General features: G+C 41.7%; 1 protein-coding gene and 1 long non-coding RNA gene across 4 annotated transcripts in view; both read left to right on the top strand.

Moving 5' to 3' along the window:
- Positions 1 to 26,895, top strand: part of LOC149985120 (uncharacterized) — a 414,522-nt gene that overhangs the window by 111,952 nt on the left and 275,675 nt on the right. The gene's annotated exons all lie outside the window — the stretch shown is intronic.
- Positions 1 to 26,895, top strand: part of si:dkeyp-19e1.3 (uncharacterized) — a 106,767-nt gene that overhangs the window by 65,349 nt on the left and 14,523 nt on the right. For 2 of the 3 annotated variants that reach the window (XR_016486897.1, XM_021564121.3), the window contains exons 3-8: positions 2,532 to 2,617; positions 2,847 to 2,886; positions 2,969 to 3,049; positions 3,438 to 3,545; positions 4,078 to 4,187; positions 20,246 to 20,294. Coding sequence is in view for 2 of the 3 variants with exons in the window: in XM_021564121.3 (XP_021419796.3) it covers positions 2,532 to 2,617; positions 2,847 to 2,886; positions 2,969 to 3,049; positions 3,438 to 3,545; positions 4,078 to 4,187; positions 20,246 to 20,294 (474 nt within the window). In the remaining variant the exon portion in view is untranslated. The remainder of the gene's footprint in view (positions 1 to 2,531; positions 2,618 to 2,846; positions 2,887 to 2,968; positions 3,050 to 3,437; positions 3,546 to 4,077; positions 4,188 to 20,245; positions 20,295 to 26,895) is intronic. The other variant, XM_090201079.1, reaches the window with a different exon arrangement.

The raw sequence follows: 26,895 nt of genomic DNA, 5'->3' as shown, positions 1-26,895 counted from the left end.
TGATCGGTCAGGAGTGGGCTACAAGAGAGCAAAATAATCCTAATAAAATAATAAAAAACGTATTGTAACAGTTTTAGTAAGTCATGCACAATTATCAGTTTCTATTTAGGTTTATGTCGCCCATTCATTGTCAGTTAGACACAGTAAGACCCAAAGGCAAAATTAGTGCTCTAACTCCCCCTGGTCTGGAACAATGAAGTGGTGATGCAAGGTACTGTACTAAACCACAAATTACCTCTAAATCCTGCAGCAACCACTGTAAGCCTACACTGCCTGCAATGTTTTTGACCAGCTAACTTAGCTAGTGTCATAGCCTCTCTCTCTCTGCAAGCTAGCAAGTTTATCCAGTTTGTCAACTTGTGACTGTGTTCCAAAAACATGTCAACACATTGCTGAGATTGAGAAATGGGAGCCAGTCAGCCAGCCACCTCTCCTACTTGGATAGTTAGCTGACGTCAGCTAAAGTTATTTTTGCTGATAGTCCTGTTTGTCATTGTATACCAGAAGTTATCTGCCAAAAATGGTCTGCCAAATTTGGTAAATTTCAGTTATTGCATACCAAGTTGTCAGCCTAAAATGTTGTGCCTAAAATTGTCTGCCAAAAGTTTTCTGTCTAGCTAGCTAAATCAATTGACAGCCTAGCTAGCTAATTCAGTTTTAGCTCTGTTATATAATATTGCTTGCATGATGTGATAAATGATAGCTTTATAAATACATTGCGCTGATATATTAGTCTAAGATAAGATATACAGTTGAAGTCGGAAGATTACATACACCTTAGCCAAAACCATTTAAACTCAGTTTCTCACAATTCCTGACATTTAATCCTAGTAACAATAACCTGTTTTAGGTCCGTCAGGATCGCAACTTTATTTTAGGAATGTGAAATGTCAGAATAATAGTAGAGAGAATTATTTCAGCTTTTAATTCTTTCAACACATTCCCAGTGGGTCAGAAGTTTACATACACTCAATTAGTATTTGGTAGCATTGCCTTTAAATTGTTTAACTTGGGTCAAATGTTTCGGGTAGCCTTCCACAAGCTTCCCACAATAAGTTGGCTGAATTTTGGCCCATTCCTCCTGACAGAGCATGTGTAACTGAGTCAGATTTGTAGGTCTCCTTGCCTACACATACTTTTTCAGATCTGCAGACAAATTTTCTATAGGATTGAGGTCAGGGCTTTGTGATGGTCACTCCAAAACCTTGACTTTGTTGTCCTTAAGCCATTTTGCCAGAACTTTGGAAATATGATTTGGGGTCATTGTCCATTTGGAAGACCCATTTGCGACCAAGCATTAACTTCCTGACTGATGTCTTGAGATATCCACATAATTTACCTGCCTCATGATGCCATCTATTTTGTGAAGTGCACCAGTCCCTCCTGCAGCAAAGTACCCCCACAACATGATGCTGTCACCCCTGTGCGTCACGGTTGGGATGATGTTCTTCGGCTTGCAAGCCTCCCCCTTTTTCCTCCAAACATAAGGATGGTCATTATGGCCAAACAGTTCTACTTTTGTTTCATCAGACCATCAGACCAAAAAGTACGATCTTTGTCCCCATGTGCAGTTGCAAACTGTAGTCTGGCTTTTTTATGGTGGTTTTGGACCAGTGGCTTCTTCCTTGCTGAGCAGCCTTTCAGGTTATGTCAATATAGGACTCGTTTTACTGTGGATATAGATACTTTTGTACCTGTTTCCTCCAGCATCTTCACAAGGTCCTTTGCTGTTGTTCTGGGATTGATTTGCACTTTTCGCACAAGTACGTTCATCTCTAGGAGACAGAACGTGGTATGACGGCTGCGTGGTCCTATGGTGTTTATACTTGCGTACTATTGTTTGTACAGATGAACGTGGTACCTTCAGGCATTTGGAAATTGCTCCCAAGGATGAACCAGACTTGTGAAGGTCTACAATTTTTTTTCTGATGTCTTTGCTGATTTCTTTTGATTTCCCCATGATGTCAAGCAAAGAGGCACTGACTTTGAAGGTAGGCCTTGAAATAAATCCACAGGTACACCTCCAATTGACTCAAATGATGTCAATCAGAAGCTTCTACAGCCATGACATTTTCTGGAATTTTTCAAGCTGTTTACAGGCACAGTCAACTTACTGTATGTAAACTTCTGACCCAGTGGAATTGGGATACAGTGAAATAATATGTCTAAATAATTTTAGGAAAATTTACTAGATCTTCTAACCGACTTTCCAAATCTATAGTTTGTTAACAAGAAATTTGTGGAGTGATTGAAAAACAAGTTTTAATGACTCCAACCTAAGTGTATGTACATTTCTGACTTCAACTGTATATTTAATGGAAAAGAGATGTACGTTTCTGAACAATGCATCAGTTTAATCAGCAGTTGTACAATATGATACAAAAATCCAAAATTGGACTGTATGCGTGCATGCATTTGTACTGCTGTATGGGTACTATAATACACGTTGAATCTAACTGATCCTGCTGAATTGTCCTTTTAGTCTGTGTGATTTGAGGCTTAAAAAAAAAAACATTTTCGTGTGTTTTCAGGGCAGGCAGGAGGGTGTCCACATCGACCCCTGGGAGGATACTGACTACAGCATCTATAAGGTCACAGACCGCCACGGCTTCCTGCAGTAAGTTGACAGCTCCATGACAGCTCCGACTGTGTTCACCTCTCTTCTGGAGCCAGGGGTTCACCCCAACCATGTGCCTAGGTTTAGGGCTTCAACCTTAGCAGAGTACTGGGTTTAGAGTACACACACACAACATGCAAATGGAAGGAGAAGAGAAGGGAAGCCTTAAACCACTGTAATGAACGAACCATTATCCACTGACTCACCTTTTGTTTGTCTTTCTCCTCAGCGAAGAGGAGCTGCCCACTCCGAGTGCAATTGAAGAGAAGGTATGTACTGCTGATCACCTTTGGGTTGGTTGATTGATTGATTGATTGATTGATTTGTTTATTTCTTCTGTCTTACCTTCAGCAAAAGCATCACGAGATAGAGCGGGTGGAGAAATGGCTGAAGATGGTCAAGAAGTGGGACAAGTACAGGAACAGCGACAAGGTGACCGACCCAGTGCTGAGTGACTATAGGCACCACAAACAACACCTCAGCCCTCTCTCCTCTCTCTCATTTGTTCGTTGCTTCCCTTTTTCAATCGCCAGTCTTATCATTTTTGGGACGGAGGGGGAATCATTAGTTGTAGTTTTCCTTTTTCATCTTTTAGCCCTTGCGTCTTTCTTTAGATGGTGAAGATAGTGTACTAGGGGAACCTCCTCTTTAATGATCACCCCATCTCTACTGATATCTACTCTCTCTGGTCTTTCTCTTTCTAGTATTTCAGTCTGGTCTCTTTAGAAGGTGAAGCGTGTTTAAGGTAGTTTTAATATAGCTCTTCCTCTCTCTTTCTCTGGTCTCTCTGTTTCTTTGGTCTCTCTCTCCCCATCTCAAGATGGTGAAGCGTGTGTACAAGGGAATCCCCCTCCAGTTGAGAGGCCAGGCCTGGGCTCTGCTACTGGACATAGAGAAGGTGAAGCAGGAGAACTCTGGAAAGTATGAGGTAAGCACACTATAGAATTAAACCCTTTCTCCCGCCATTTCCCATCTTATAGGCTTGGTGGAATGTTTTTTATATTGCTATATTGCACACCTATCCACATCCTTTCAGATCTACAGAATAGCCTAGGGGTAGGGGCTAGGGGTTGATTTGGGATTCTGCAGAAGGGTAGCTCTCCTGGAGGAGAGTTGGCTACCCCTTGTATACAGCAGACCTGAGTTTAAATAATAATAGGGTATTTCAATTACTTTGAAAGACATTTGGAAGTAAGTTATTTGAAAAGAGAAGTAATTGGATTTTGGAATGTATTTGGAAATACACTTGGAAAGTATAAACTGACTCAAGTACACTCCCTTGCTTTTAACCCAGGTCAGTTTGGTATTGGTTTGGTATTTGAAATAATGTATTTGAAAATACTTTCAAATAGTAGTTGATTTGGGCCACATTATTTGTAAATACTCAAATACACATGTATTTGAACCCAGGTCTGATATACAGTAACTGATGTTATTCTGCTTGGTTCCTTTATGGCCAGACTATGAAGGAGCAGGCCAGGAGTTTCTCTACAGAGATCAAACAGATTGATCTGGATGTCAACAGAACCTTCCGGAACAACATCATGTTCATGGAACGCTTTGGAGTCAAGTACGTCATACTCATAGTTATCACCCTAAAGCCACTAACCAGGGCTGTAACAAAGCATGCTATTGGTATATTTTGAACAGGGTTGTACACTTCCGTAAACCTTCTCAGGAAGTGTCCAGGTTTTTCAGAAATTCCACTTGGAAGATTACCGGAACCATGAGGGAATAAGCAGGGAAAACCCTTCAACCAGAATTTCGGAAAAACCTGGGAAATTCCTTGGAATTTTGCACTCCTTATTATGCACATCATGTTCATGGGCTGCTTCGGAGTCAAGTGAGACAGCTGCTGCTGCTACACCATTAGGCACATCAGGCCTGGGCAATTACTTTCCATGGAGGGCCACATAAGAATATAATTGTGCCATTGCGGGCCAGAATCATATCAAATTGGATTTGTCACATACACATGGTTAGCAGATGTTAATGCGAGTGTAGTGGAATGCTTGTGCTTCTAGTTCCGACCATGCAGTAGTATCTAACAAGTAATAACAATTTCACAAAAACTACACAAGTGTAAAGGAATTAATAAGAATATGTACATAAAAATATATGGATGAGCGATGGCCGAACGGCATAGACAAGATGCAGTAGATGGTATAGAGTATAGTATATACATATGAGTAATGTAGGGTATGTAAACTTTATTTAAAGTGGCTAGTGATACATTATTCCATCCAAATTTGTATTTTAAAGTGGTGAGAGTTGAGTCAGTATGTTGGCAGCAGCCACTCAATGTTAGTGATGGCTGTTAAACAGTCTGATGGCCTTGAGATAGAAGCTGATTTTCAGTCTCTCGGTCCCTGCTTTGATGCACCTGTACTGACCTCGCCTTCTGGATGATAGCGGGGTGAACAGGCAGTGGCTCTGGTGGTTGTTGTCCTTGGTGATCTTTATGGCCTTCCTGTGACATCGGGTGGTGTAGGTGTCCTGGAGGGCAGGTAGTTTGCCCCCGGTGATGCGTTGTGCAGACCTCACTACCCTCTGGTGAGCCTTACGGTTATGGGCGGAGCAGTTGCCGTACCAGGCGGTGATACAGCCCGACAGGATGCTCTCGATTGTGCATCTAAAAGATTGGGTGTTTTTGGTGACATGCCAAATTTCTTCAGCCTCCTAAGGTTGAAGAGGCGCTGCTGCGTCGTCTTCACCAAGCTGTCTGTGTGGTTGGACCATTTCTGTTTGTCCATGATGTGTACGCCAAGGAACTTAAAACTTTCGGGGCTGCTCCCTCTGCTGTTTCCTGAAGTCCGTTGATCATCTCCTTTGTTTTGTTGACATTGAGTGTGAGGTTATTTTCCTGACACCACACTTCGAGGGCCCTCACCTCCTCCCCGTAGGCCGTCTCGTCGTTGTTGGTAATCAAGCCTACCACTGTAGTGTTGTTTGCAAACTTGATGATTGAGTTGGAGGCGTGCGTGGCCACACAGTCATGGGTGAACAGGAAGTACAGGAGAGGGCTGAGAACGCACCCTTGTGGGACCCCAGTGTTGAGGATCAGCGGGGTGGAGATGTTATTTCCTACCCTCATCACCTGGGGGTGGCTCGTCAGGAAGTCCAGGACCCAATTGCACAGGGCGGGGTCTGGACCCAGGGTCTCGAGCTTAATGACGAGTTTGGAGGGTACTATGGTGTTAAATGCTGAGTTGTAGTCGATGAAGAGCATTCTTACATAGATATTCCTATTGTCCAGATGGGTTAGAGCAGTGTGATTGCAATTGCAGGATTATACATAATATATATGACTGTGTTGACAGATATATCTACTGTAAATCACGTCCAGGTATTCTACTTATTTTACTTTTTTAACATGCACAGAAATAATCCACATCCATGTTCTCCTTTTGGTAGGTATTTTCATTATTAAACATGCAATGAACTACATGGAGGGAAAAGTACACTGTGCATTCAGCACTACGGACAGAACTCTTGGTAACTGGTATGCACAAAAACACAAGAAAGAGAGAAAGCTCAACATTACGTTTAAAATACTCAATCAGTGTGTGAAGTGAAGTCTCTGATGGGCATTGACTAGAGCAGTGAAGTCAGGTATAGTTTCTGATGTCGCTATGCCCAGTGGGACGTTATCCACATTGATAGTGAAAGGAGAGGAAACCAACAGCATTTCATTTTCCAACACTTTGAAATCCTCAAAACGATGAGAAAACTCACCGTTCAAAGCATGCAGCAGCAATGTATAATCCCACTGGTCATCTGATAGGGAACATACTAGTAGTGTCGGAAGGTGGGTGAGATTGTTGGCTTCTACTTGGCGGGTCAGGAGCAGTAATTGAAGGCTGTACATCAATGCTGTACATCTGATGTGCAAAAAGGCCCTTCCCTTGTAGTTTGGAATGTATTCCTGTGGGCCATGATGTCCACGGTGAAGGCAAAATCAGCCAACCATTCTTTATGTTGCAGTTGAGGGAAATCCACATATTTTCCTTTCATTTGCAAAAACTCAGCAATCTCCGACTTCAGGTCCCACGCCCTTTTAACCAGTTGCGACGAGCAAACCCGTATCCAGGAGCGTAATCATAGCCTCAAACGCATTAACATAACGCAACGGACATACAGTGCCTTGCGAAAGTATTCGGCCCCCTTGAACTTTGCGACCTTTTGCCACATTTCAGGCTTCAAACAAAATATATAAAACTGTATTTTTTTGTGAAGAATCAACAACAAGTGGGACACAATCATGAAGTGGAACGACATTTATTGGATATTTCAAACTTTTTTAACAAATCAAAAACTGAAAAATTGGGCGTGCAAAATTATTCAGCCCCCTTAAGTTAATACTTTGTAGCGCCACCTTTTGCTGCGATTACAGCTGTAAGTCGCTTGGGGTATGTCTCTATCAGTTTTGCACATCGAGAGACTGACATTTTTTCCCATTCCTCCTTGCAAAACAGCTCGAGCTCAGTGAGGTTGGATGGAGAGCATTTGTGAACAGCAGTTTTCAGTTCTTTCCACAGATTCTCGATTGGATTCAGGTCTGGACTTTGACTTGGCCATTCTAACACCTGGATATGTTTATTTTTGAACCATTCCATTGTAGATTTTGCTTTATGTTTTGGATCATTGTCTTGTTGGAAGACAAATCTCCGTCCCAGTCTCAGGTCTTTTGCAGACTCCATCAGGTTTTCTTCCAGAATGGTCCTGTATTTGGCTCCATCCATCTTCCCATCAATTTTAACCATCTTCCCTGTCCCTGCTGAAGAAAAGCAGGCCCAAACCATGATGCTGCCACCACCATGTTTGACAGTGGGGATGGTGTGTTCAGGGTGATGGGCTGTGTTGCTTTTACGCCAAACATAACGTTTTGCATTGTTGCCAAAAAGTTCAATTTTGGTTTCATCTGACCAGAGCACCTTCTTCCACATGTTTGGTGTGTCTCCCAGGTGGCTTGTGGCAAACTTTAAACAACACTTTTTATGGATATCTTTAAGAAATGGCTTTCTTCTTGCCACTCTTCCATAAAGGCCAGATTTGTGCAATATACGACTGATTGTTGTCCTATGGACAGAGTCTCCCACCTTAGCTGTAGATCTCTGCAGTTCATCCAGAGTGATCATGGGCCTCTTGGCTGCATCTCTGATCAGTCTTCTCCTTGTATGAGCTGAAAGTTTAGAGGGACGGCCAGGTCTTGGTAGATTTGCAGTGGTCTGATACTCCTTCCATTTCAATATTATCGCTTGCACAGTGCTCCTTGGGATGTTTAAAGCTTGGGAAATCTTTTTGTATGCAAATCCGGCTTTAAACTTCTTCACAACAGTATCTCGGACCTGCCTGGTGTGTTCCTTGTTCTTCATGATGCTCTCTGCGCTTTTAACAAACCTCTGAGACTATCACAGTGCAGGTGAATTTATACGGAGACTTGATTACACACAGGTGGATTGTATCATTAGTCATTTAGGTCAACATTGGATCATTCAGAGATCCTCACTGAACTTCTGGAGAGAGTTTGTAGCACTGAAAGTAAAGGGGCTGAATCATTTTGCACGCCCAATTTTTATCCAAAAATTTAAATAGCGCCCCCTAAATCCGTCTGGTTAAGCACCTTCCCCAAACTCAGCCATCTCACGTTTGTGTGGTAGGGGAGATCTGCATGACCCAACTCTGTCTTTTCCAACTGTGAGACAAACTGCCTGTGGTTTAAAGATTTTGCCCTTATGAAGTTTACTACTTTAGTGACTGTATCCACAACATGGCTCATTTTCAGAACGCATTGACAGAGCACCTCCTGATGAATAATGCAATGCAGGAAAATACTTTTCTGATCTGGGTTCAGCTCAGCTACTTGATCTTGTGTCCTTTTCAAAACGGCAATGTTTTTTCCGTCAAGTTTGGGCACCCATTAGTGGTCACACTGGATAACTTTTCAAAACTCAGTCCCAGCTTTGCCACACACTTATTAACCTCCAATAAATCTTTCCCTGTGGTTGTGCTCTTCATTGACTGCACTGAAGCAAGCTCCTCACGTGCATCACTGCTCTCATCCAGGGCCAAGGAGAAATGGGTGAAATCATTTACCTTGTCTATCAACTGTTGTTCCATATTCTCTGCGATGTCCTCAACACGGTGTGTCACTGTTCGTCTTGACAGGGAAACATTTTCAAACGGCTCTTTCTTGTCGGGGCAAAGTATTGCTGCAGAGTCAATTAAACATTCTTTAATGAATCTCTGAGATTCAGATCAATCGCAATAACATCCCTAGCCAGTGATCCATCCCTAGAGCCTTGTTGCATAACTTTTTCCCCAACCTTTGACACCATTATGTAAGTGATCAAGGTTTGCTTAGCTTTCATATTTTGTCTCACTGGCTCTGGCCTGTGTTTTGGTTCTAAAACCCCAACTGTTTTGGTTCCCCTGCCTCTCGTGTCCATGTCTGACTTCGCTAAGTCTCCTACAGGCCTGAATTCAGACACCTAACCTTGACACTCATACGCACTCACATGTTTGTTTTACTATCCTTGTTGGGAATCAATTGTTTGGTCCCCATCAAAATCCTATTTTCCCTAAACCATAACCTTAAGCCCCTAATTGTAACCTTAAACTCAATCCCGAATGCCTCGATCACACCGACGGCGTCATTGCACAAATTTGTACGTAGAATCTGGATATGTGTGCAACAAAAGTTCAACATTCACCTTCTGCTACCATTCACCTTCTGCTGCCATTTGTGTTAATCCGTCTGCCCATTCAGTTTGACGCATACGTTCGATAAATCCAACGTGTGCACCACACAGGACACACTGCAACTGCCTCTGCAATGCAATGCTGCAAGGCAAAACACAGTGTTCCATGGGAAATGAATGTATTTCGGTCTACCAAAATGCCATGACGCTGTCGGTGTGATCGAGGCGTAAGCCTAAAATAGCCTTTTTCCTTGTGGAGACTGGCAAAAATTCCCCCTTGTTTCACTATCCTTGTGAGGACTTGAGTATGCGAGTGGTCTGCAAAAAAATTCACCAAGAAATACAAATGTGACTCCAAATTCGCTCCATTCATTAAAAGCACCATTTAATCAACACTCATCTATTTGTGTGACTACCTGGACCTGTCATTTGGTTGTGAAGTATTGAAACCAAACCATATGATTTGAATGAAAAGTATTTTAATAAATAACATGAAAAGGTGACTGTAAGTAGCACTCACCATTTCAAATAGGCTATAGGTCCATTTAAACAGCATATGAACATTAAATAGGTCAGGAGCCAGACAGTTAGCCTAAGAAGGAACGAAAATGTATTATTTAGGCTATATTATTTGCATATTATTTAAATTACTTTAAGGCTACAAAGAAAATAATTGTGAACCATTTGCGAGTGCGACACTAGGCTGGCATAAATATGAAGCACTTAGCCTTTAAACAACATATCGTTGTATTAAATCATTATAGTCTAAATTGCGCATATAGGCTGTGACTTCAATCAAAATGAAACAAAAATTGTCTTGTTAGGCTCAGTGCCTTTTGAATTCACTTTTGGAAACACGAGTTTGGCCAGTCTGTGGCTTCAGACTCATGTGATGGTGCCTAGAGAGCAGACCAGCAGCAGAGAATACCCTCTCCTCGCCTGCAGAGCCACTGGGGATGCTAAACACTCTTCGGATCACTCTTGTCAGTCTGGGCAGGGATGCTGAGTTTTTTTTTAGTACTATAGGTAGGCCTAAAGGATTTTAGGCAAAATAACCCTTTGAAAACAAAGTTTTTTTTTTTTTTGAAAGCGGTAATATGTCAGGCCTATTGGGCCAAAATCAATGATAGCCTATTATATAGATAAGATAAGAGAAACAAAAATGAACTAAACTTTTAAGATTTTTGGTTTATAAATACTTTGCTACAATGACACACTTAGCTATCTTTATGAAAATATTGCATGAACTCCATGACAGTAGCTAATGCAAGGGGCTATAGCAGCACACAACTAGCCTATAAATACATGCTGGTCCGGACATGCTCTGAGCTTGTGAAGTGAGCGGTACTGGGGCAAAATTGGAGCGTGCAAGAAGGCCGGACCAGCCTTTGGGAAACTCGCTCCTCACTCCAGTCAAATTGAGCATGCTCATACCCTGGTCCCCACATGGATAGTAAAACGAAAAACACTGGCACATACACACAATTACACCACACAAACACAGGCATAGGCACACAAGCACAAAAACGTGCTCACACACACACATACACACACACACACACACAGGCATAAAATACATGCCTGCACACATACACAGATTAAACCTTACACTAATACACCCACGCGGGCGCACACACACAGGCTACCCCGGGGCGGCAGGGTAGCCTAGTGGTTAGAGCGCTGGACTAGTAACCGGAAGGTTGCAAGTTCAAACCCCCGAGCTGACAAGGTACAAATCTGTCGTTCTGCCCCTTAACCCACTGTTCCTAGGCCGTCATTGAAAATAAGAATTTGTTCTTAACTGACTTGCCTAGTTAAATAAAGGTAAAATAAAAAATAAATAAACACACACACAGGCTTGCATTCATACCAGGCACGTACACATTCTGCCATCCCCACTTCTACACATAGAAGGGTTTTTCTTTATAAAAAAATAAAAAATAAAATACACATAGTAGAATAATAAAGACATCAAAACAATGAAATAACACATATGGAATCATGTTGTATTAAAACATATTTTAGTTTCTTCAAAGTAGCCTCCCTTTGCCCTGTTGACAGCTTTGCACACTCTTGGCATTCCCTCAACCAGCTTCACCTGGAAGGCTTTTCCAACAATCTTGAAGGTGTTCCCACATATGCTGAGCACTTGTTGGCTGCTTTTCCTTCACTCTGCGGTCCAACTCATCCAAAAACATTTAAATTGGGTTGAGGTTGGGGGATTGTGATGGCCAGGTCATCTGATGCAGCACTCTATCACTCTCCTTCTTGGTCAAATAGCCCTTACACAGCCTGGAGGTGTTGGGTCATTGTCCAATTGAAAAACAATTGATAGTCCCACTCAGTGCAAACCAGGTGTAATGGCATATCGCTGCAGAATGCTGTGGTAGCCATGCTGGTTAAGTGTACCTTGTTCTAAATAAATCAGACAGTGTTACCAGCAAGCACCATCACACCACCACCTCTGTGCTTCACGGTGGAACTACACATGCGGAGATCATCCGTTCATCTACTCTGCGTCTCACAAAGACACGCCGGTTGGAACGACACATCTCAAATTTGGACTCATCAGACCAAAGGACAGATTTTCACTGGTATGATGTCCATTGCTTGTGTGTTTCTTGGCCCAGGCAAGTCTCTTCTTATTATTGGTGTCCTTTAGCAGTCTTTTATTTTCAGCAATTTGACCTTGAAGGCCTGATTCAAACAGTCTCCTCTGAACAGTTGATGTTGAGATGTGTCTGTTACTTGAACTCTGAAGCATTTATTTGGGCTGCAATTTTTGAGGCTGGTAACTAATGAACTTATCCTCTGTAGCAGAGGTACCTCTGGGTCTTTCCTGTGGTAGTCATCATGAGAGCCAGTTTCGTCATAGCACTTGATGGTTTTTGCGAATGTATTTGAAGAAACTTTCAAAGTTCTTGAAATGTTCCACGTTGACTGACCTTCATGTCTTAAAGGAATGATGGACTGTCATTTATCTTTGCTTATTTGAACTGTTCTTGCCATAATATGGTCTTGGCTTTTACCAAATAGGCCTATCTTCTGTATACCACTCCTACCTTGTCACAACACAGCTGATTGGCTCAAGTGCATTATGAAGGAAAGAAATTCCACAAATTCACTTTTAACAAGGCACACCTGTTAATCGAAATGCATTCCAGGTGACTACCTCATGAAGCTGGTTGAGAGAATGCCAAGAGTGTGCAAAGGGTGGCTACTTTGAAGAATCTCAAATATTTAATATATTTTGATTAAGTTGCAGCAGATGTCTGTGGATGGGGCCTTGACCACGCTCTGACTGTTCTCCAGGCAGCGGTAAAGCTGGAACGTGTCCCAGGCACTGTTGGTGCCTGGGAAGATGTCCAGGTTCTTAGTGTGGCATCACAATCTATAGAAAGTTACAGAAGATGTAGTTAGATTTTGTATGGCATGGGAAGACTGAATCCCAACTTAATATCCTTGTAGCTTAAATTCCAACTTTTTGAGGGGGAAGTTGCCCACCTCCGGACCCAACCTTAGGCCTACATAAGCACCCCCTTGTCAGAAATTCCTATGGAGAGCCAGCCCTGATTCTACATTTTAACATATTTCTAGTTAGCTACTGAAGAGCTGCCCTTTACAAGTACCCATAACAGTCTATAGCCTACCATTCCTACTGAGGCGGCCAACATCATTATTTTAGGTTAAAAAAGTCAGTTAATTTTAGGTTAATTTACCTATAATTTGAGCAGTGTAGGGTGTCACGCCGTCGTGGCGACCGGGTCGCCTTCGCCGCACTGAAGGGGTAATCATAGAAATGTGTCAAAGTTGGCAGGTCTGCGTTTGAACAAAGCCAATCTAATTCACAAGGGGCGCATGCCAGCATGGCACTGATTGGTTGGCATTACTCACTCAGGCCCAGGAGTAGTCCATTGGCACAGTGCAAGGGAGGACTTCCTTACAACACACAAGACACTCATATATACACAGCACTGATTTACATTATAAATGGTTGTTCGATGAATTCCAGGACAAATAGTATTTTGATAATTGACCCAGACCAGGTCAAATTTGACAACTATCAAGTGCTTTCCATTATTCTGAAGCAGGAATGGTGTCTGACTCAGCCTTCTTTAACAGCTCCCCATATGGTAGTGGGGTTCCCACGACGCTGCTGGCAGTCGCCATACCCTAGCTCAAGACCAGAAATGTAAAAGTAGGCTACAAAAAGTAGACAAATCATTCCAATCCCAATTCAAATGTAATGGCTGTTTTAATGAATTGGTTGGCTGGATTTAGGACCATGCAGAATATCGCTCGGAGAGAACCTGCCAGGCTGCACACCTTTCTCTCTGCATAGAGCAGAGACAGTGCCAGATAGTTTACTTTGCCATTTAGGCAGTGCACTGATGCTTTGAATTTGAAGTTGACATTTGAACTCGGCCTTGTGAGCCTCGCGGCCAGCTTTTTTTGCACCGATTATTTTCAGATTTATGTCGGCATAGGTCTCCAATAAGCTAGGGGAAGATAAGCTTCCCCTAAAGTGAATTGAATTAAATGTGCTAAAATGACCTATATACAGTTGATGTCGGAAGTTTACGTACACCTTAGACAAATACATTTAAACTCCGCTTTTCACAATTCCTGACATTTAATCCTAGTATAAATTCCCTGTCTTAGGTCAGTTAGGATCACCACTTTATTTTAAGAATGTGAAATGTCAGAATAATAGCATATTTCAGCTTTGATTTCTTTCATCACATTCCCAGTGGGTCAGAAGTTTACATTCACTCAATTAGTATTTGGTAGCATTGCCTTTAAATTGTTTAACTTGTGTCAAACGTTTCGGGTAGCCTTCCACAAGCTTCCCACAGTAAGTTGACTGAATTTTGGACTATTTCTTCTGACAGAGCTGGTGTAACTGAGTCAGGTTTGTAGGCCTCCTTGCTCGCACATACTTTTTCAATTTTGCCCACAGATTTTCTATGGAATTGAGGTCAGGGCTTTGTGATGGCCACTCCAATACCTTAACTTTGTTGTCCTTAAGCTATTTTGCCACAACTTTGGAAGTATGCTTGGGGTCATTGTCCATTTTTGTAAGACCCATTTGCGACCAAGCCTTACCTTCCTGACTGATGTCTTGAGATGTTGCTTCAATATATCCACATAATTTACCTCCCTCATCTATTTTGTGAAGTGCACCAGTCCCTCCTGCAGCAAAGCACCTCCACAACATGATGCTGCCACCCTCGTGTTTCACGGTTGGGATGGTGTTCTTCGACTTGCAAGCCTCCCCTTTTTCCTCCAAAACATAATGGTCATTATCGTTATCCCCATGTACAGTTGCAAATCGTAGTCTGGCTTTTTTTTATGGTGGTTTTGGACCAGTGGCTTCTTCCTTGCTGAGCTGCCTTTCAGGTTACGTCGATATAGGACTCGTTTTACTGTGGATATAGATACTTTTGTACCGGTTTCCTCCAGCATCTTCACAAGGTCCTTTGCTGTCGTTCATGGATTGAGTTGCACTTTTTACACCAAAGTACGTTCATCTCTAAGAGATAGAATGCGTCTCCTTCCTGGGCGGTATGACGGCTGCATGGTCCCATGGTGTTTATACTTGCATTCAATTGTTTGTACAGATGAATGTGGTACCTTCAGGCGTTTGGAAATTTCTCGTAAGGATGAACCAGACCTATTGAGGTCTACAATTTGTTTCTGAGGTTTTGGCTGATTTCTTTTGATTTTTCCATGATGTCAAGCAAAGAGGCACTGAGTTTGAAGGTAGGCCTTGAAATACATCCACAGGTACACCTCCAATTGACTCAAATTATGTTAATTAGCCTATCAGAAGCTTCTAAAGCCATGACATAATTTTCTGGAATTTATCGGCACAGTCAACTTAGTTTATGTAAACTTCTGACCCACTGGAATTGTGATACAGTGAATTAATCTGTGTGAACAATTGTTGAAAAAATTGTGTCATGCCCAAATTAGATGTCCTAACCGACTTGCCAAAACTATAGTTTGTTAACAAGAAATTTGTGGAGTGGTTGAAAAACAATTTTTATTTTTTTATATATATTTTTTTATAATAAATGTTATCCCCCTTTCGGGGTATCCATTTGTTAGTAGTTGTCACTATGTTGTCTCATCGTTACATCTCCCGTACGGGCTCGGGAGAGACGAAGGTCGAAATCCACGCATTCTCCAAAATACAACCCAACCAAGCACGCACTGCCTCCAACCCGGAAGCCAGCCACACCAATGTGTCGGAGGAAACACCGTCCACCTGGTTAGTGCGCACTGCGCCCGGCCCGCCACAGGAGTCGCTGGTGGGCGATGAGACAAGGATATCCCTACCGGCCAAACCCTCCCTAACCCGGACGACGCTAGGCCAATTTTGCGTCGCCCCACAGACCTCCCGGTCACGGCCGGCTGCGACAGAGCCTGGGCGCGAACCCAAAAAGTCTCTGGCACTGCGATGCAGTGCCCTAGACCACTGCGCCACCCGGGAGGAGAAAAACAAGTTTTAATGACCCCAACCTTAGTGTATGTAAACTTCCGACTTCAACTGTAATTACTCGTGCCTATACAGAAATCAATAAAATCTTTGAAAATATTACAACAGAGCATGATTTGGCCGCAGAGCTGTGGATTGTTTTAAGCACACAATTTGGGCAGCGTGTGTGGCAAATAGCCTACCAAATAGACTGTTGAGTTGCAGCGCTCAGTGAAAAGCAGGTAAATAAGCCTAGGCCTCTTGTAATTTTTCAAAATACAATCGTAGGAAAAGCATAGTTTAGAAAGCAAATGGCTGTCGCTGAAAATAGTTATCAAAATTCTCTTCTCCCAATTGAGTGAACAGTATCTTATTGGCACCAGCGGAGCGCATCGGCCATATCCCCTGTGAGTGTGTGGATATTCACTGTCTTTATCATTGGATCAGTACCACTGGAAAGGTTTTTGGCGGACAATAAATCCCTCCAGGCTTGTTGGTCGTCATATTGTACAATTTGTGTCTCCCCTTTTCGTAGGCCTAGATTAGATGGTTACAAGACAAGGTTGTTTTTACTGATTGCTTATGTCTCCAGTCATATAAAGTGTGGTGGAATTGCATGAAATGTGTTTATAAAAGGCCACATTTTTCCTGTGCAAAGAATGGAGATGAAACGTCTCTGATTAGACCTACTCATTACGTGCTCAGACATGCGTTGTTCAGAACTGTGTTAATCTTGCAGTGATTGAGTAATATTATTAGCCTACTCATCATATTAGGCATAGTAGCCTATATTACATTAGTCTGCAAATGCGATGATAGATGCATGCAATCCTTTATTATATTAGTCTGCAAATGCGATGATAGATGCATGCAATCCTTTATTATAAAGGTGCAATTTTATTTCGAAAAAGAAAAGCTTTCGCAAACATGAAACTCACGCACTGTTGGCATTCGAAGTCGGCCTTGTGACTTGATATCGTGTGTTATGCATCTATTTCATGTTGCACTGTATGCGCCGTTCCACAAGTAAATTAGTCAATCTATGATGTGGTTGAGTAATGGTTGACATTGTACACGTCGTTTCGCAGACCTTTTAACCTAATATTGTGATGATAATTCATGTCTATGGCCTCCTACAGAAAATAACAAAAGGACACATTATCAGACACAACCTACCAGATGTCACATCCAATGATATGGACACTGAAACTGACCCGAAATAGAGCAGGATTAGGGTTCTGCTTGAACACTAGTTGGTATGGGCTGTAGCCATGTACATTGTGCATTGAGTTTTTTGCCATCAAAGCCAATCTAGGGCTGTTGAATTTCTCAGCCATTTCTCTTATTTCATTATTATTGAATTTTCCTCTGTTAGGTTCTTAATTAACCTAGTAAACCTCACGGACGACTATTAAAGCTTAAACCAAGTTTATTCTCCCTTTGGGTCAATACAGCTGCATAAGACAAAAGACATATTCACACAAGCACTGATATTTAACATTTTCTCTTACACATCTGAACAGACAGAACCTTAGTGATACCTGTTCTTTCTCACTTCATTTGACCTGACCTCTGCCCCAAAGTGCTCACTCCTCCACAACTCACAGCTGTCATGTTGACTCGTACCAAACGGTGTATTTCCTCCTCCCATTGGATCCCTGATAGCTAACAGTAACGTCTCCTGACATAATGTAAACGTTATAAATTACCCTCTCTCCCTCAGTGAAAGGAATAAGTATAAGTCAAGAAATCAGAACCCATCAACTCCATTGTCACTGTACAATTTCTGGGGCGGGCCATGCACACTTATCCAGGAATGAAGTGCTTGACGATTTCACTGGGTTTCTTTGTATTCACAATGCTTCCAGCGCTGAAGCGTGTGAAGTGGTCGATTATGTGAAGGTACCACACACTTGGTCTCAACTCATGTAGCTCTACAGCCACTGTTTCATTGTACTTGGACGCCAGTGGCAAACCAACAGCTGGTCTGGGCTTAGGTTTGCTGTATTTCTGGCATGTCTCAACTGTTAACTATCTGCCATAGAATGGAAATACTCATTATTTCCAGAACTGCTGAGTAATTTCTGACGTCTGTCAACTGTAGCATGTCCAAACTGTTAACAATAATTTGTGTTTTTTTTCTCTGTGGTCATGTTCTCTTCGACTGTCAGAATCTCCATGTGCTCTGTGTCCATCAGAATCTCATTTTTACATGGACCCTGTGTAATGTCTTTGTCTAAAATGTTTACACAATTAAGTTCAAGGGTAAATGGTTGTTTAAACATCACTGCCTTGCTATTTTTTATGTCTAGTACAGCCCCTGCTTCTTGAGGAAAGCTTTGCTTAATAGTAAGGGGATATCTACAGGGACCACCTGTTTCAATGTGACACTTAGTCTGACAAATTTTTTCTGGTATCTTGACTCTCTTGGTAGAATTGACGACTGTTGATTGGTATGTCAATCATATTTTGTACTTTCATATTTAGTTCATATATAATACGCATGTACATGCAGTATCAATCACAGCCGATCATAAGGCTTCAGTATCAGATGCAGATTTGTTTGAAAACAGTGTAATGTTACGTTGCTCCATGTCTGTGTGTACATTTTCCTCTGTTAGTTTAACTTGTTAATTTTTTAACACAATGGTAAGTGCTTTGACGAATAGCACTTTTTGATATCCTTCCATACCTGTCCAGTGGATTTGTGCAGGGCAATGCCGCCCTCATCTGGTTGTCTTGAACGTGACTTGTTGGCGCCTTTTCTCTGCTGCTCATTGTAATATGCCGCGTCACTCACTTGCATTCCATTTGTTATGGGTGCGACAGACGTATTTTCACCAAAAATACTTTTTTGTGCCGACTTCCATTGACGCAAAAAGTCAGCACAGTACAAGCAGTCAAAGCCGACTGTTTCTCCCTACCATCCAGACAGGCAGTATCTAGCAACTTGAGAACCATGTCGTACTTGCGCATCCTATTGTACCTCATTTTGAAATCAATTATGTAGTCTGTCATTGCAATCAAAATGTCTCTAGGAACACTGTCAAAGTTTGAATATGCCTCGTAGGCATGGTCTTTCTCTTCTTTACGAAACACAGAATCCAGTGCTCTGATAAGCTCCCATACTGTCATCCTTCAAATCCTCCAGGGATATTTCTAGTGCTGTCTCTCTCGCTCTTCCTTCCAGCGATAATACCACCGCAAGTGCTAGCTTTTTCTCATCCAGATAAGTAACCCAGCCCAGATTACATGACCTCTTCATTGTAGATATTAGCCATCCTCTGCTACCAATGATACCTCAAAATGACACATCGACTAGGTTCCAGTTTAACATAGTTTACTTCACCGTATTTCCACAGTACATAGTTGACATCACACTCAGGCCTGGTCCATCTCAATGGAGACTACCGCGCAGGTGTACTAATAACAGACTGATAGCACCATAATAACAGAAATATAGGGATACTTAAAACATGAACTTAACATGCGTTGCTCCCCTATACAGACTTGACTACAAATATCCACATAGCAGCTGGGGGCGGATCACAATGGTTTTTGTCTCTGGGCAAATGGGTATCATTGGCAAAGGTGGGCATGTAAGTAAGCCATAACCAAACCAAACATCCCGTAAGTCATGACGAACTAACTTACAAAACTGTGTTTTGGATGAGACTGAATTAATAAGCAAAATGATCCTAGTTACCCAATTTTGACACGAGAATAAATGTTTCTGACTCATATCAATGCCACATGGGCCGTTTTCAAGGGCAGTTGACCTTTAACACTTTATCATTGATTTGATGCATAGGGTCAGGGCAGTAGTAGATACCAGTAGGAGTTTAGTACTTAGAGGAATAGAGAGGAATGTCCTTGACATCCACATGGATACAAAGTACAGTACACAGTTCGACTACATCCCTGCGTTTCAGAGACTGGCGGTCGCTGCCAAAGTCTTTTCACTCTAGTTTAGTTCATGGATGTTTTCATTATAAATCTGCCTGTGAGGGGCTAAAGCTTATTCCCAAATGGCACCCTCTTCCCTATGTAGTGTACTATAAATGGGGAATAGGGTGCCATTTGGGATGCATCCTCATTAATGGAGATCATGTAGGGGCAGGGTGGGGGAAGAGGATGTGGGTGGGAGGGGTAGATGGTTTATGCATGAGTAATCGTTCCTGGTGTGGTCGGTCTTGAGAAAATGCACGTTTTGAATAAGAGACACCATCTCTCCGCTTCAGTTGCTTTGGTTATGATTTCTATTATAGTTAAAGACAAGCTTAGTTCCAAAGAATGTCATATTTCACACACAGTACAATTGCCATTGTACTTGAGCCTTCATTCATCCTTTTTTGAGTGTTATGTTACCATTCTGACAACTGGCAACGATACTGTGTGTGAAAGGTGTCAATGAGATGGTTGTAAGTGTTCTTTCTCTCTTCACAGGCAGCAGGCCCTGTTCCATGTGCTAGCGGCCTACTCCGTATACAATACGGTGAGTGTGTGTGGTACCTATGTCATGTCTGTGTGTACTCATACAGTGTCAACGGAAAATATTCAAACCCCTTGACTTTTTCCACATTTTCTTATGTTACAGCCTTATTCTAAAATTGATTAAATAGTTTTTTCCCTCATCAATCTACACACAATACACCATAATGACAAAGCTAAAACAGATTTTTAGAAATGTTTGAAAAGTAATACAAAATAAAATAAATAAACATTACATTTACGTAAGTATTCAGACCCTTTACTCCGTTTGTTGCAGCACATTTGGCAGCGATTACAGTCTTGAGTCTTCTTGGGTAGGACGCTACAAGCTTGGCACACCTGTTTCTCCCATTCTCTGCAGATCCTCTCAAGCTCTGTCAGGTTGGATGGGGAGCATTGCTGCACAGCTATTTTCAGGTCTTTCCAGAGATGTTTGATCAGGTTTAAGTCCAGCCTCTGCCTGAGCCACTCTAGGACATACAGAAACTTGTTGGGAAGCCACTACTGCGTTGTCTTTGCTTTGTGCTTAGGGTTGTTGTTCCTGTTGGTAGGTGAACGTTCCCCCCAGTCTGAGGAGCAGGATTTTGTCAAGGATCTTTCTGTATTTTGCTCTGTTCATCTTTGCCTCGATCCTGACTAGTCTCCCAGTCGCTGCCGCTGAAAAACATCTGCACAACATGTTGCAACCACAATGCTTCACCGTAGGGATGGTAGCAGGTTTTGTCCAGATATGATGCTTTGCATTCAGGCCAAAGAGTTCAATCTTGGTTTGGTCAGACCAGAGAATCTTGTTTCTCATGGTCTGAGAGGGTTTTAGGTGCCCTTTGGAAAACAACAAGCGGGCTATCGTGCCTTTTACTGAGGAGTGGCTTCTGTCTGACCATAAAGGCCTGATTGGTGGAGTGCTGCAGAGATGGTTGTCCTTCTGGAAGGTTCTCCCATCTCCACAGAGGAACTCTGGAGCTCTGTCAGAGTGAACATCAGGTTCTTGGTCACCTCCCTTCTTCCCCGATTGCTCAGTTTGGCCGGGCGGACAGCTCTAGGAAGGGTCTTCCTCTCCTTCCAGATCCACATCAAACATCTCCAATCCAAAGCTAAATCTAGAATTGGCTTCCTATTTTGGCAACAAAGCATCCTTCACTTATGCTGCCAAACATACCCTTGTAAAACTGACCATCACCCACCTGTAGCACGTGCTCCAGCAGGTATATCTCTCTGGTCACGCCCAAAACCAATTCTTTCTTTGGCCGCCTCTCCTTCCAGTTCTCTGCTGCCAACGACTGGAACGAACTACAAAAATCTCTGAAACTGGAAACACTTCTCTCCCTCACTAGCTTTATGCACCAGCTGTCAGAGCAGCTCACAGATTACTGCACCTGTACATAGCCCACCTTTAGCCCAAACAACTACCTCTTTCCCTACTGTATTTATTTTATTTATTTATTTATTTTTCTCCTTTGCACCCCATTTTTATTTCTACTTTGCACATTCTTCCACTGCAAATCTACCATTCCAGTGTTTTACTTGCTATATTGTATTTACTTTTCCACCATGGCCTTTTTTTTTTGCCTTTACCTCCCTTATCTCACCTTTTTTGCCCACATCATATATAGACTTGTTTATACTGTATTATTGACTGTGTGTGTGTTTTACTCCATGTGTAACTCTGTGTCGTTGTACGTGTCGAACTGCTTTGCTTTATCTTGGCCAGGTCACAATTGTAAATGAGAACTTGTTCTCAACTTGCCTACCTGGTTAAATAAAGGTTAAATAAGTAAATAAAAATGTCAGAATTAGTGATAACAGGTGTAGAAACTGTGCCTACCTTGTTTCTGGTCCCGGCTCCTGTTTCACTGATTCAGAATCTCTAGTTCGACTGCAAATCGTGGTGAACCATGCTCGCCGCGCTAACTGGAAGCTTAATAAAGCTCAAACCAAGTTTTTTCACCCTTTGGGTCGATAAAGCTGCATAAGACAAAAGACATTCACAGTAGTGGTAGTATATATACCCCAATTTGGGTGGAGTCTCCTCCTTCTCTCTAAACATATTACTATGCAGGAAGTTAATAGATATGGGCCACAAACGGTTCCTTCTCCCTTAAGGTGATCTGACCTCAACCCCCTTCCTCACTAATCCACAGCTCTTCAACCTTATCAGTGCCTGCCAACATGTGATTTATCTTTCCTTCACTCAGTACATTCCAATGTTAATTGCTTCCACCATATACATTCATCGTAAAGATAACCAATTAACTTTCTGGTGTAGACCATCTAGACCAGTGGTTCCCAAACTTTTTATAGTCCCGTACGTACCCCTTGCAATGTTCAACCTCTAGCTGCGTACCCCCTCTAGCACTAGGGTCAGTGCACTCTCAAATGTTGTTTTTTGCCATCATTGTAAGCCTGCCACACACACACTATACAATATATTTTTATTAAACATAAGAATGAGTGTGAGTTTTGTCACAACCCAGCTCATGGGAAGCTGAGCTCTGCAATGTTGGGTTGAATTGGAAAGTCTGTCTTAAATCCATTTTCCACACACAGTCTGTGACTGTATTTATTTAGTTTTCATGCTAGTGAGGGCTGAGAATCCACTCACATAAATATGTGGTTGCAAAGGGCATCAGCATATTAACAGAGTGATTTGCCAAGACAGGATACTCTGAGTGCAGACCAATCCAGAAATCTGGCAGTGGCTTCTGATTAAATTAAATTTTCACAGAGCCGCTTGTTGAAATTTCGATGAGGCTCTCATGTTCAGATATCGTTAAGTGGACTGGAGGCAGGGCATGAAAGGAATAATGAATACATTTGTTTGTGTCATCCTTTTCGGGAAAGTAACTGCGTAATTGTGCACCCAACTCACTCAGGTGCTTCACTATGTCACATTTGACATTGTCCGTAAGCTTGAGTTCATTTGCACACAAAAAAATAATACACTGACAGAAAGACCTGTGTGCTGTCTTTGTTAATGCAGACAGAAGAGTTCCAACTTTTTAGTCATAACCTCAATGTTGTCCCGCACATTGAATGTAGTTGTGGAGAGTCCCTGTAATCCTAGATTCAGATCATTCAGGTGAGAAGAAATATCACCCAGATAGGCCAGTCGTGTGAGAAACTCGCCATCATACAAGCGGTCAGAAAAGTGAAAATTATGGTCTGTAAAGAAAACTTTAAGCTCGTCTCTCAATAAAATTTAAAAACGTGTCAATATTTGGATGTTCATTATTTGACTAGGCTACCTGTATTTGACATTGTTTTTATTTTGCTGAACACTAGATGGTTTAATTAAATTTTGGGCAGTGAAATGAGGCTATTCGGGTGAGAGAAAAAACTCACCCAAGTGTATAGCCCCGTTGGAAAATATAAATGGACTGTTTGAAAATGTGAAGGGGGGAAAAAAGTGTAAAAAATATATTATTCTATCTTTAAAAGTGAATCACATTTTTATTTGGCATACCCTCGACGGCATTGCGCGTACCCCTGTTTGCGAATATCTGCTGTAGAGCATACCACTACATTTTTCAATACAATACCTGATAATTAACACTAATCCAAGTTTAGGCATCAGAACCCAGAATCCGTCACATCCAAGCTCAACAGATGCCTGGATAGGGAATGCAGTACAAAATCGATGTGAGAGTATTATCCCTAGTCCAAAACCACACACAACCCAATAGCCAAGCCACTTGGCTACCTTGCAATTGAGGTCTGAGTGATTTAGCAACTAGCGGTGATGCTACATATCTTGTAATAATGTCTCTCTCTCTCTGTAGTCTTGGTTTTATAATGTGAATTGCATCTTAGCATTTAGTACTTGTGCTGTATTTCCTATTAGAATGCTCTATTGATTGCCGTAGTTTTAACTTTAGGTGACTGTCTCTTAGAAGGCTTTATCAGGGAGCATTCACTTCTTTACAACCATATTTACAAGAGCAGAATGGTGCTAGCCATGCTTCTGCCAAATCACAACATTTCCCTGGGATGGAGACAGGCAGTGGTCCACAGAGAAAGAACTGAATGGAGAGGATCGGAGTATTATGGTTACTTGGTTATTTTCTGATTGGTACAGACATCGGGGATGCAAACTAGTCACCTTTCAGCAAAATTCACCGTTTTGAATCCAGAGTTTGGGGGGGCTTGGATCACAGTGGTTGTAAGCGTACGAGTGATGCGCGTTTGGAGCAATACTGGCTGTATCCAACGCTCAACCAATCGTTCACATAACAGCTGAATGCAGCACACGGCTGAAGAGACAACCAATTTGCTGGTTACAGCATCAGTGCATGCTCTGGAAAGACTGCAGAGAGTAGGAAAGCAGTTTGCTATTTACAGCAGCGCATCCCCTGAAAGATAATGAAGAGGTACTGTAGGTGAGAAGCCTGACCTCGGCGACAGGGCTGAGAAGGTGGTGAAGCGTACTTCATGAGCTGTAACCAAAAAACAACTGGCATTAGGAAAGTTTGAGGTAAGGGGAAAAGTGTGGTGGAAGTAGTGTTAGGATTGTTAAGTAACGTTATCTTGCGAGCTGGATCGACTTCTCCATTAGCTAGCCAGAGAAATGTTGAGCAGCATTTGCCAACTTAACTGATCAAAATAATTGAGTTTATGGTGTGAAATTAGCTGGCTAATAAAGTCATACAGCTAACTGTAGCTAGCTAAAGTTACATCATCAGATGAGCTAACATTAGTAACCTAACCAATTCGCTATAGTATTAACTGGTATAACGTTACGACTCCTTACCATTCCTCAAGTTATAACACATTAACGTACGCTAACCCCATTCCGTACAATTGTGCGCAACCGCGACATTCAAACGAGGCTGCAAAAACTAATGGGACTGTAGCGACTGTGTTGACATCAAAATCTGGGGTGTGAACTACGTTTCTATTCAAGCGTTGATTGACATGGTAATGGCTCTATACTATTGGAGAAAAGTTGAAAAAACTGACCCCTCCGACGCTGTACGTTACATTGTGACGTGTCATGGCGTAACGTACAGCTCGCATAAAGCAACTAATTCTGTCTTACAGCCTCTCCACCAGGTGTAGCACTTCTCTCTGATACCTAGTCAGTTTTTTGCGTCATCACTGCAAGCTATCATGACTCTAAAAAGCTGCTGTTTACTTCTGAAGAACACTTTAGCACTGCCCTAAAAACCCGATTCAAAATCGACACAAACCTTCAAATAGGAATGTAATGACACATTATATAAACTCTTTAGTGTTTAATTTACATTTTAGAGATGGTAAGATGATCAGTTGGATGGATCGAGTGAAAAAAGCCATTTTCCCACACGACATCTCTCAATATCACGCAATAGGTTTAGTTTCCCCACCTGCCATTTTTTTTTAAAGACCCGACGGAGCTCATTCCTTATTTTCCACCATCATTTGCAAATAAATTCATAAAAAATCCTACAATGTGATTTTATGTATTTTTTTCAAATTTTGTCTGTCATAGTTGAAGTGTACCTATGATGAAAATTACAGGCCTCATCTTTTTAACCTTTCTGATCTCCCCATCCCGGATCCGGGTTCGTGAATACAGACTCAAGCTCATTACCATAACGCAACGTTAACTATTCATGAAAATCGCAAATGAAATGAAATAAATATGCTAGCTCTCAAGCTTAGCCTTTTCTTAACAACACTGTCATCTCAGATTTTCAAAATATGCTTCTCAACCATTGCAAAACAAGCATTTGTGTAACAGTATTGATGGCTAACGTAGCATTTAGCATTAACATTCAGCTGGCAACATTTACACAAAAAAACAGAAAAGCATTCAAAAAAATCATTTACCTTTGAAGAACTTCAGATGTTTTCAATGAGGAGACTCTCAGATAGCAAATGTTCAGTTTTTCCTGAAAGATTATTTGTTTAGGACAAATCGCTCCGTTTTCTGCGTCACGTTTAGCTATGAAAAAAACCCTGTATCCAGGATTGTGTAAATCTATCAGCAAGCTCATTAGCATAACACAACGTTAACTATTTATGAAAATCGCAAATGAAATGAAATAAATATGCCATCTCTCAAGCTTAGCCTTTTGTAAACAACACTGTCATCTCAGATTTTCAAAATATGCTTCTCAACCATAGGAAAACAATAATTTGTGTAAAAGTAGCTAGCTAGAGTTAGCATTTCGCGTTAGCATTTAGCGTTAGCATTAGCGTTAGCATCCAGCACGCAACATTAACAAAAACATAAAAGCCTTCAAATAAAATCATTTACCTTTGAAGAACTTCTGATGTTTTCAATGAGGATACTCTCAGTTAGATAGCAGATGCTCAGTTTTTCCAAAAAGATTCCTTGTGTATTAGAAATAGCTCTGTTTTATACATCACATTTGGCCACCAAAAAAAATCCATAAATTCAGTCCTCAAAACGCAAACTTTTTTCCAAATTAACTCCATAATATCGACTGAAAACATGGCAAACGTTGTTTAGAATCAATCATCAAGGTGTTTTTCACATATCTCTTCATTGATACATCGTTCTTGGACACATGCTTTCTCCCCTGAATCAAATGGTAAAGTGGAAGCAGCTGGCAATTGCGCACCGAATTCGACGCAGGACACCAGGCGGACACTTGGGAAAT

Source organism: Oncorhynchus mykiss, chromosome 2 (genome assembly GCF_057628025.1).
Source record: "Oncorhynchus mykiss isolate SJ-2025 chromosome 2, ASM5762802v1, whole genome shotgun sequence".
Lineage (NCBI taxonomy): Eukaryota > Metazoa > Chordata > Actinopteri > Salmoniformes > Salmonidae > Oncorhynchus > Oncorhynchus mykiss.
This window is presented reverse-complemented; position numbering and strand designations above follow the sequence as displayed.